Source organism: Carcharodon carcharias, chromosome 16 (assembly GCF_017639515.1).
Source record: "Carcharodon carcharias isolate sCarCar2 chromosome 16, sCarCar2.pri, whole genome shotgun sequence".
Taxonomy (NCBI): Eukaryota; Metazoa; Chordata; class Chondrichthyes; order Lamniformes; family Lamnidae; genus Carcharodon; species Carcharodon carcharias.
Window position 1 is genome coordinate 34,110,528 of NC_054482.1, and position 12,038 is coordinate 34,122,565.

At 43.1% G+C, this 12,038-nt stretch overlaps 1 protein-coding gene across 8 annotated transcripts in view; it reads right to left on the reverse strand.

Moving 5' to 3' along the window:
- The window catches only part of LOC121289026 (roquin-1-like), a 166,831-nt gene that overhangs the window by 98,576 nt on the left and 56,217 nt on the right, over positions 1–12,038 (reverse strand). For all 8 annotated transcript variants that reach the window (XM_041207930.1, XM_041207929.1, XM_041207922.1 and 5 more), the window contains one exon: positions 3,836–4,162. In XM_041207930.1, coding sequence (XP_041063864.1) covers positions 3,836–4,066 — 231 coding nt within the window. In that variant the 5' untranslated portion in view covers positions 4,067–4,162. The remainder of the gene's footprint in view (positions 1–3,835; positions 4,163–12,038) is intronic.

Sequence of the window (12,038 nt, forward strand, 5' to 3'; positions counted from 1 at the left end):
GTATTTTCTGAACATTGCATTACACATTGCAAAACACTGTTTTGAACAGTGCGATATGCAGAGAGAGCTGTATGTTTTGAATAGTGCGAGACACAGGGTGAGCTGCATTTTCTGAATATTGCAATACAGAGGGAGATCTGTATGTTCTGAACAGTGCAATACACAGGGAGAGCTGTGTGTACTGAATAGTGCAATACACTGTTACAGCTGTGCGTTTCTTTTATTTGTTCATGTGGGTGTTGCTGGGAGTCACATGCAGACATAAGGACTTCCCTTTAGTGAAGGAAATCACATTACTGAACCAGATGCGTCTTTACAACAATCGACAATGGTTTGATGATCATCATTTTAATTACTTCTTAATTCTAGATTTTTAAAAAATTCAAATTGAATTCGAACCCAGGTCCCCAGACACTGGTCTGGATTACTACTCCAGCAACAATACCACTGTGCCATCGCCTCCCCTCGAGTGTTACGCAAGAAGCAAATGAACACTGTCCAGCTTGGAGACTGGAATAAAATACTAAGTTAGTAAGCCCTGAAGCAGAGATGCGGAATTTTGGATTGAAGACATCATTGACACCTTATCCGCAAGTACAGTTACCAATCTGCACAAATAGATGTAAACAGGTATGATATAGTCAGGATTACGGAGACATAGCTGCAGGGTGACTTGGGATGGGAACTGAACATCCAGGGGTATTCAGTATTTAGGAAGGACGGACAAAAAAGAAAAGGTGGTGGAGTTGCATTGCTGGTTAAAGAGGAAATTAACGCAATAGTGAGGAAAGCTATTAGCTCCAACGATGTGGAATCTGGTCAGCTGGGAAACACTACTGGGTAAAAAACGTTAGTGGGGGTTATATATAGACACCCAAACTGTAGCGGTGATGTTGGGAATGGCGTTAAACAGGAAATTAGAGATGCATGCAATAAAGGAACATCTGTAATTATGGGTGACGTTAATCTGCATATAGATTGGGCAAATCGAATTAGTAACAATACCGTAGAGGAGGGATTCCTGGAATGTATACGGGATGGTTTTCTGGACCAATACATTAAGGAACCAACTAGAGAACAGGCCATCCTAGACTGGGTGTTGTGTAATGAGAAAGGAATAATTGCAATCTAGTTGTGCGAGACCCCTAGGGGTTGAGCGACCATAATATGATAGAATTCTTCATCAAGTTGGACAGTGATGTAGTTGATTCTGAGTTTAGGGTCCTGAATCTTAATAAAGGAAGCTACGATAGTATGAGGCATGAGTTAGCTATGCTGGATTGGGAAACGTTACTTGAATGGATGACAGTGGATAGGCAATGGCAAACATTCAAAGAGCGCATGGGTGAACTGCAACAATTGTTTATTCCTGTCTGGTGCAAAAGTAAAACAGGAAAGGTGGCCGAACCATGGCTTACAAGGGAAATTTGAGATAGTATTAGATCCAAGGAAGGAGCATACAAATTGGCCAGCAAAAAACAACAGACCTGAGGATTGGGAGCAGTTTAGAATTCAGCAAAGGAGGACCAAGGGATTGATTAGGAAGGGGAAAATAGATTACGAGAGTAAGTTTGCGGGGGACATTAAAACTGACTGTAAAAGTTTCTATAGGTGCATGAAGAGAAAAAGATTGGTGAAGACAAATGTAGACAGTCAGAAACAGGGGAATTTATAATGGGGAACAAAGAAATGGCTGACCAACTAAATACATACCTTGGTTCTATCTTCACAAAGGAGAACACAAATAACACACTAGAAATGTTGGGGAACACAGGGTTTAGTGAGAGGGAGGAACTGAAAGAAATCAGTATTAGAAGGGAAATGGTGTTGGGGAAATTGATGGGATTGAAGGCTGATAAATCCCCAGGGCCTGATAATCTACATCCCAGATTACTTAAGGAAGTGGCCCTAGAAATAGTGGATGCATTGGTGGTCATCTTCCGAGATTCTCTAGACTCTGGAACAGTTCCTACAGATTGGAAGGTAGCTAATGTAACCCCACTATTTAAAAAGGGAGGTAGAGAGAAAACAGGGAATTATAGACCAGTCAGCCTGATGTCGAAAGTGGGGAAAATTCAAGAGTCCATTATAAAAGATTTAATAGATAAGCATTTGGAAAATTGTGGCAGAATCAGACAGAGTCAGCATAGATTTACGAAAGAGAAGTCTAGCTTGACAAATCTACTGGAATTTTTTGAGGATGTAACTAGTACAGTTGATGGGGGCGGTGCAGTGGATGTGATTTATTTGGATTTTCAGAAGGCTTTCGACAAAGTCCCACATAAGAGATTAGTGTGTAAAATTAAAGTGCATGAGATTGGGGGAAGTGTATTGAGATGGACAGAAAACTGGTTAGCAGACAGGAAATAAAGAGTGGGAATAAATGGGTCTTTTTCCGAATGGCAGGCAGTGACGAGTGGGGTACCGCAGGGGTCGGTGCTGGGACCCCAGCTATTCACAATATATTTTAATGATTTAGATGAGGGAACTAAATGTAATATCTCCAAATTTGCAGATGACACAAAGCTGGGTGAGAGGGTGAGCTGTGAAGAGGCTGCAGGGATGCTTCAGTGTGATTTGGACAAGCTGAGTGAGTGGGCAAATGCATGGCAGCTGCAGTATAATGTGGATAAATGTGAGGTTATCCACTTTGGTAGCAAAAACAGGAAGGCAGATTATTATCTGAATGGCTATAAATTGAGAGAGTGGAATGTGCAACAAGACCTGGGTGTTCTTGTACACCAGTCACTGAAGGTAAGCATGCAGGTGCAGCAGGCGGTAAAGAAGGCAAATGGTATGTTGGCCTTCATAGCCAGAGGATTCAAGTACAGGAGCAGGGATGTCTTGCTGCAATTATACAGGGCCTTGGTGAGACCACACCTGGAATATCGTGTGCAGTTTTGGTCTCCTTATCCGAGGAAGGATGTTCTTGCTATAGAGGGAGTGCAGCAAAGATTTACCAGACTGAGTCTTGGGATGGTGGGACTGACATATGAGGAGAGATTGAGTTGGTTAGGATTATATTCGCTGGAGTTAAGAAGAATGAGGGGGGATCTCATAGAAACCTATAAAATTCTAACAGGACTAGACAGGGTAGATGCAGGAAGGATGTTCCCGATGGTGGGGGAGTCCAGAACCAGGGGTCACAGTCTGAGGATATGGGGTAGACCATTTAGGACTGAGATGAGGAGAAATTTCTTCACCCAGAGAGTGGTGAGCCTGTGGAATTCAGTACCAAAGAAAGTAGTTGAGGCCAAAACATTGTATGTTTTCAAAAAGGAGTTAGACATAGCACTTGGGGCGAAAGGAATCAAAGGATATGGGGAGAAAGTGGGAGCAGGCTATGGAATTGGATGATCAGCCATGATCATAATAAATGGCAGAGGAGGCTCAAAGGGCTGAATGGCCTACTCCTGCTCCTAGTTTTTATATGTCCTCCATGATAATCCTGGCATCTCCAGGAAGTAAAGAATTATCTCTAGGACACTGCAGTGTGTAAAAAACCTGGAGAAAAATCATATGGGGAATAAAAAATTGTGTGCATTATTCATGTTTGTTTAATACTTTGTTAATTAGAAGAGCTTTGGAGATGGTTTTTAAAAAGTGCGGCTTGTATGATAATCAGGAGCCATCCCAATTGGTTCACCATTGGCAGAAGGTGGTGTTACATGCGAGTCTGTGTATAGGACAATCAGTGGTGGGAGCATGGGCTGTAGAAGTTACAGTCATGTGACTAAACATATCTGGCTACATTCCACAGCCCTATCTGCATGATGGGAAATGTCCACTAAAGATAGAAAAGTGCATTTGAAAAAGTAATGCAAGGAATTCTTACCTGGGCTCCCACCAGCTGTAACAGTGCAGAGTTCACAGGTAACATGTCTATATCTGTGTTGATAGTGGTTTGGTCGAAAGGGCAGGCCTTGCGATGGAGCTTGTTGAGACACATCTTGCAGACTGTGTGTCCACAGCCTAGGCTGATGGGCTTGCGAATGTTCTCATCGAAGGTCTGGCAGCAGATTGGGCAGGAGAGGAAGTCTGTCCATTGTGGAGCCTGCACAGGCATTGTGCCGGTGACAAATGGGTAGATTCCAGTGGAATCAGGCTGTCAGTAACAGGGTCTTGTCGACATAGTTTCAGAGCTCATCGTATAATACACCATCTGCAATTAAAGACAAACATGTCAAAGTGGCTCACAGTTTGTGTATGTGTCAGTGTGTATGTTAAATATATATGTGAAACAACACAGTCTGATTAACTTATAATTCACAGTCATTAAACAATTTGTTTACTGAGCAGCAAGGTTTGAAAGGCAACAAGACTATCTAGCAATAAGTGATTAGGCAATAGTAAGCTTGGCTTTTAAAAGCCTGTTGGATTTAAGAGGGTGGGAAGATTTTGGAAGTTGAGTATTAAGGGCCCAGGAAAGAATGATATGGAGCAGCAGACAGTGCATGGGTTTTCCCTGGTACAGTGGTGCTGGGAGAAGGAAGAGTGTGTGGAACAGAGTAGTTGCAGCTCAAAGCAAAAATAAAAGTTGAAACTTCAGAGCAGCCTGAACACAGCAATATCAATGAAGTTGCAGAAAGACACACAGAAGAGGACAAGAGGTAAAAGGGACATAATCTATTGCAAGTAATTCCACCACAAATGTTAATTTCTCAGTTGTTCACATCCTCACTGGCAGCCGGAAACTTCAGGACAGGACTAGAAGCTGAATAACTGCATAATCCTGAATAAGTGAACAACCCTTCTCAAGGACAATTAGGGATGGACAACAAATGCTGGCCTGGTCAGAGGTGCCCACATCCCATCAAAGAACGAAAAGGAGCATATGTAACACGCCATGAAGCAATGCATGCAGATCAGGGGCCATCATTCAACTTATTTCCAATTTGGAGCTTCAGGACAAATCACACTTGCATCAGTGATTTTGAAGCTTGCACCAATAAAGCTCTTAACCCTCAGATTTCCCCCATTGCAATTAGGCCTGGAACCACCAGTCTCTCGTTAGTTGCTACTCCAGACCATGACCTGCACACTGCTCCTGTACCTGATAAAGCTCTTATCACACTCCAGGGTGATGATACTGGTCACCTGATAGACAATTGCGCTCACACCGTTGTCAACATTTTCTCTCTTTCTACTGCAACCCATCTTTGGAAGTGCATGGTAAAATAGGGCAAAGTCAGCATGGTTTCATCAAAGGGAGGTCATGCCTGACAAATCTGTTGGAATTATTTGAGGAGGTAACCAGCAGGTTAGACAAAGGAGAGCCAATGGATGTTATCTACTTGGATTTCCAGAAAGCCTTTGACAAGGTGCCGCACAGGAGGCTGCTCAGTAAGATAAGAGCCCATGGTGTTAGAGGCAAGGTACTAGCATGGATAGAAGATTGGCTGTCTGGCAGGAGGCAGAGAGTGGAGATAAGGGGGTCCTTCTCAGGATGGCAGCTGGTGACTAGTGGAGTTCTGCAAGGGTCAGTGTTAGGACCACAACTTTTCACTTTATACATTAATGATTTAGATGAAGGAACTGACGGCATTCTGGCTAAGTTTGCAGATGATACAAAGATAGATGGAGGGACAGGTAGTATTGAGGAGGCGGGGAGGCTGCAGAAGGATTTGGACAGGTTAGGAGAATGGGCAAAGAAGTGGCAGATGGAATACAACGTGGGGAAGTGTAAAGTCATGCACTTTGGTAGGAAGAAGAGAGGCATAGACTATTTTCTAAATGGGGAGAGAATTCAGAAATCTGGAGTGCAAAGGGACTTGGGAGTCCTAGTCCAGGATTCTCTTAAGGTTAACTTGCAGTTTGAGTCGGTAGTCAGAAAGGCAAATGCAATGTTGGCATTTATTTCGATAGGACTAGAATATAAGAGCAGGGATGTGCTGCTGAGGCTTTATAAGGCTCTGGTCAGACCACATTTAGAATATTGTGAGCAATTTTAGGCCCCGTATCTCAGGAAGGATGTGCTGGCCCTGGAGAGGGTCCAAAGGAGGTTCATGAGAATGATCCCAGGAATGAACGGCTTAACATATGAGGAACATTGGAGGACCCTGGGTCTATACTCGATGGAGTTTAGAAGGATGAGGGGGGATCTGATTGAAACTTACAGAATACTGAAAGGCCTGGATAGAGAGGAAGATAGTGGGGAAGATGTTTCCATTAGTAGGAGAGACTAGGACCCGAGGGCACAGCCTCAGAGTAAAGGGAAGACCTTTTAGAACAGAGGTGAGGAGAAACTTCTTTAGTCAGCGAGTGATGAATCTATGGAATTCATTGCCACAGAAGGCTGTGGAGGCCAGGTCATTGAGCGTATTTAAGACGGATATAGATAGGTTCTTGATTGGTAAGGGGATCAAAGGTTACGGGGAGAAGGTGGGAGAATGGGGTTGAGAAACTTATCAGCCATGATTGAATGGTGGAGCAGACTCGATGGGCCGAATGGCCTAATTTCTGCTCCTCTGTCTTATGGTCTTATCTTGCCTCCCTATTTTCTTAAGACTGCTGTGGTCTGTGCTCTTTTTACATTTTTGCTCCTGTTCCTCTTAAACTTTAAATGGGTCCAGTGCAATCTTTCCCCTTCCTACTGTGGTGAAGTCGAGCTCCAACTCATTCCTTTACAAGATGTTACAACTATGAAGCATGTGTTCTTGGCCTTTCCCTCTTACAACTTACAGACTTTTAAACCCAAACAAAAGGGGAATGATATCAGCACATGCAGAAATTACTTAGAATATTTAGCCCAACAGTTCCATGTTGGTGTTAATGCTCCACTCAAGCCTCCTTCATTGCCCCTACAGCATATCTATCTTTCCTTTCTTCATCATATACTTATCTAACTTCCCCTTAAATAAAATGCTGTTCGCCCAACCAATTCTAGAAAGACAAAGGGCAGGATTTTCCAGCTCTGCCCACTGCTGGCATCTTCTGGTCTTGCTGAAAGTCAATGGACTTTTCGCTGGGCTGCTGAATCTCCTATGATGACTCCCACCACGGTGGGGCCAGAAAAGTCAGTCCTAAAACCTACGAGCTCGATTCCGAAAACTTGCGTTTCCTGCACTATGGACCACAGTGTTGCAGCTTGGTTCTGATTCTTCAATCTGTGACTCCAGCTCTTAGTGGAGCATGGGTCAGGCACTGAGCTACAAAACTGCAGCCCTACTTCTCTCTCAATTAAGCATTACTGAAGGATCAGTGTCCAATACCATACTAACTACTGACATGGGTCTGGCTGCTCCTAATTTGTCTCAGACGTTGCATCTGCCTCAGATTTCTAAACTGTCAAGTTAAACCCAGTCACCAATCTGGGAGCTAGTTAACATAGCTAGCGACATACAGTCACTTTCTCACATATGCAGGTTAGCATAAATAAACAAACACTTATATAAATAAAAGAAACAAATAAAAAAAGATGCATTTTTTCAGCATCTTTCACAACCTCAGCACATGCCAAAGCATTTTATAACTGCTTAATTGCTTTTGTAGTCACCATTGTAATGCAGGAAATGTGGCAGTCAAGACTCCACAAACAGCAATGAGAGAATGACTGGATAGTCTGTTTTATAAATGTTGGTTAGGGCTCGATATTGACCAGGACACTGTGGAGAAGCAAAAACAAAAAATACTGGAAAAGCTAAGCAGATCTGGCAGCATCTGTGGAGAGAGAAACAGAGTTAATGCTTCGAGCCTATATGACCCTTCTTTGGAGCTAAAGAGAAGTAGAAATGATATGGAATTTATACTTCTCTTTAGCTCTAAAGAAGAGTCTTACGGACTCGAAACATTAACTCTGTTTCTCTCTCCACAGATGCTGCCAGACCTGCTGCATTTTTCCAGCATTTTCTATTTTGTTTCAGATTTCCAGCTTCCACAGTATTTTGCTTTTATCACTGGAGAGAAGCCCCTGCTCTCTTTCGAAAAGCATCATGGGATCTCTTACATCAGCCGAGAGGGCAGACAGGCCTGGATTTAACATCTTAACTGAAAGACAACACACCAGACAGTGCCACACTCTCTCAGTATTACACTAGAATGTCAGGCTCAACCGTGAGCACAGAACCAAGACGACAAAGAAAGAACAGACATGGCAGCAGAGAACTGTCCCTAACTTATCTCCGGTGTGGAAAAAATTAAAATGTCACCTCATTGCAGCAGAGGGCACTGCTCTAAAGTTGGGTAACATGTTGACACAGAATTAAATTGAGTCCACGGAACAGAAACAGGTCAATCTGTGTATCTGGTCCATGCTGTACATCCTACTGCATCATACCCTATCAATATGTCTTTCTATTCCTTTCTCCCTTATGTATTTATCTAGCTTCCCTATAATTAGGAACTTAGGACTCAGGAGCAGGAGGTTGTCATTTCGCCCTTTGAGCCTGTCCCGCCATTCAATTTTTTTTTTTATTCGTTCATGGGATGTTGGCATTGTTGGCTGGACCAACATTTATTGCCCATCCCTAATTGCCCTTGAGAACTGAGTGGCTTGCTAGGCTATTTCAGAGGGCATTTAAGACTCAACACATAGCTGTGGGTCTGGAGTCCCATGTAGGCCAGACCAAGTAAAGATGGCACATTTCCTTCCCTGGAGAACATTTAGTGAACCAGATGGGTTTTTATGACCATGGCTGATCCGGTTGTGGTCTCAGCTCCACTTTCCTATCTGCCCCCCATAGCATTTGATTTCCTCTTCTATCAAAAATCTATCTAACTCAGTCTTGAACAAATTCAAAGGCCAAGCCTCCACTACTTTCTGTGGGAGAGAATTCCACAGACTAACGATCCTCTGAGCGAAAAAATTCTCATCTCTTGTCTTAAGATAGTTTAAGAACAAGAGGTCTATGTCCTCCAGTTTTAGTCTCCCCCACAAGTAGAAACATCCTCCTGGTATCCCCCTATCAAATTCCCTCAGGATCTTATATGTTTCAATAAAATCACCTCTCATTCTTCTAAACACCAACCTGTTCAACCTTTCTTCATAGGATAAGTCTTTAAGCCAGGAATGAGTCAAGTGAACGTTTTTCAAATAAGGAGACCAAAACTGTGCTACAGTATTCCAGATGTGGTCTCACCATGTCCCTGTACAGCTGCAATAAGACTTCCTTACTTTTATTTTGCAATGTATCTATGCTACTCGCCTCCAACATTCCATGTCTAAGCTAGCTCCACATTCAAAACATCCTCTCGATAAAGCTGTTTCTCCTGAACGCCAAGATTTTGTAACTACACATGCTCAATCTGTTTTTCAGACACACTGCCATTTTGTTTACTCCCTCTCATGACCCCCTCGCTCCCTCTCCTGAAACCCCTTGTTTCCTCTTCCAAACCCCCTTGCTCCCTCTCCCAAACCCTCTTGCTGCCTATTGTGAATCCCCTCATTGCCTCTCCCAAACCCCCTTGATCCATCTCACGAACCTCCTCGCTCCCTCTCGCGAATCCCCTTGCTCCTTCTCTCAAATCCCCTCACTGTGAGCAAGTGCTCAGGAGAGGGATGGTGAGGGAGAGAGTGAGTCAGAGAGAGCAAGTGAGGTGCGAAGGGGGAGCGGGAGGGAGGGGGAAGCGGCGGGCAGGAGGGAGGGGGGAGCGGCGGGCAGGAGGGAGGGGGCAAGGAGTAGCAAGTTAGTAAGAGTACTAAGTCGAAAGAGAATTTTTGGCTCAGTTAGGTTCAAGGCAACCAGTGAATTTTTAAATGTGAAAATTCCAGGTCAAGAACATTATCTACACTTATTACATGCTTTCTTATGGAACATTTAGCAAATTTTTGTTTAGCACACTGTTTAATTTAGGAACACATTAGGAGTGCTAAATAAGGGATAGCTGTACTATAATTGGCAGAAAAATGACACCATAACAACATAAGCCACAGGAACAGGGGTAGGCCACTTGGCCCCTCCAGCCTGTCCCATCATTCAATAAGATCATGGGCTCATACTTCAATGACAGCTGCCAATAAAATCCATACTGTACCAAGAGAGAGCACCTTCAGAAGAGGGAAGTGGGGTACATGGAATTGTACCCCAGTGAGAGGCAGCAGCTTTGGGTGGGTGGTGGAGGGTAGAAAGAAACCAGAAATAAAAAAGTGGGAAGACCTGCCTGAATGAGCATAACCATCATTATGCAGTTTGCTAAAAAAGCCTCTCTCTCATGTTTTGCTAATGTTTCTGTGCCTTATTGTGGGTCCCTCATATGCAACAAGTTCACTGCCTGCCAGTGCAGAGCGCTGAAGTGATGGTAACATGGATCAGTGGACAGCTATGTAAAAGGAAGAGCTAGCATTTCTGTAAGCACGTTATCAGGTGGTCAGATAGTCTAGAGGGCTTTTACAGCCAATGGATCATTTTTGAACTGCATATATCTACAAACTCCCATCCATACCCCCAAAGTTCCTTAGGCTGCGGATGGACAAAAGGGGAAACCACCAGGCTTTTAAGAAATTTCTCTCACCAACCCTCCCATTAACAAGGAGGCCTTCTGCTCTTTATGTCCAGTCCTGCTTCAGTTGGTAAACAGGTCAACAGAAGCACTTAAAATGGTGAGGATAAAATAGGTACAATTAGACTAACAGCAAAACAATTGCTAGTCAGGGTAGGGCAGACCAGGAAGTGGGCTGGCAGGGACCGTTCTATTTGAAGGTCAACTGCCTTTCGAAGAATGAGGAAATAAATATTCTACCACCCTTTACACACAAACTAAATTAATCCCAAAGCAGTGAACACATGGCTGAATGGGCTCTGGGGTCTACATCTTCAGGACTAGTCTGGAGCACAGTCACACTGAGCCTTGCTGACCTGCGCTGTCTTGGTAGCCAAGACACTCTATTACATTGCAGAAGTGCCTTGAAACTGGGTCACAAGAGGAACTCTGTAAACATTGAGTCAGGAAGTAGCCTGGGAAGGAGTAGGGTGAGCCAAAACCCACACTGGAGAGTCTTGCCCTCTTGGGCATACAAACAGCTAACCAAATGGGAAGCAACCATTGAGGAAAGAAAAGCAAGACTTGCAATTATATAATGCCGTTCATGATCTCAGGTTGTCCTAAAGGATTTTATAACCAATTAATTATTTTTGAAAGATAGTCATTGTTGTAATGTAGGAAAAGTGGCAGCAAATTTGCATACACCCTGATCTCAGATCCCACAAACTACAACATAGTAATGACCAGGAAACCTGTTTCAGTGATGCTGATTGAGGGACAAAATCTTGGCCAGGACAGTATTAGAACTCACCTGCTCTTCTTTGAAATAGTGCTTTGGGATCTTCTACATCTGAGAGAACAGATGGTATAATATTTCACCTGAAAGAAGGCACCTCAGACAGGTACAATACTCCCTCAGTACTGTACCAAAATGTCAGCCTAGGTTACATGCCTCCAGCATTTTGAGTCTAACTTGTGACAACCAGAAGACATAACATGGTGGCAGCGGGGTGTCTGTGAGTAAAAGCTAAACATTGTAAACAAATTTAATGCCAAATTAGGTTAAAAATAAACTTCAATTAATGTCAGAGAAAGAGCAAAAAAACTGAGTGAATAGTGTGACAATGAAATGGCCGCTATAGCAATAAACACACAGTTCCAGCCCATGATCAACTGGGAGGCTAATGATGTCGTAGGGGCATTTAAGAAGTTTAAACAAAAGTGAAAACTGACATTCAGTAGCTTTCTAAAAGACACTAGTGAAGAGAAAAGGGTCATCCTTTTGTGGGCAGGAGTAAAAGTGTTAAACTTGTTTAATAGCTGAGTGAAGATGACAGCAAAAAACCAGGCAATTTTTTTTTTTGAAAAATTCAGCGCACATCTTCAGCCAAAGTCAAATCATCGAAGCTACCAATATGAATTTCAAGGACCATGGCAGGAATCAGGTGAGCCTCTGGACATTTTCATAACAAGACTGAATGCAGTCAGAAAATGTAAATTTAGAAAAAAATTTAATGATTGGAACAATTATATTGATAGAGGCATAATTTTTTTAAAAGCAAGAGGGATATTATACTCTTGTATTATTCGCAAAGAGATAGGAACTAGTTGTTATGTGA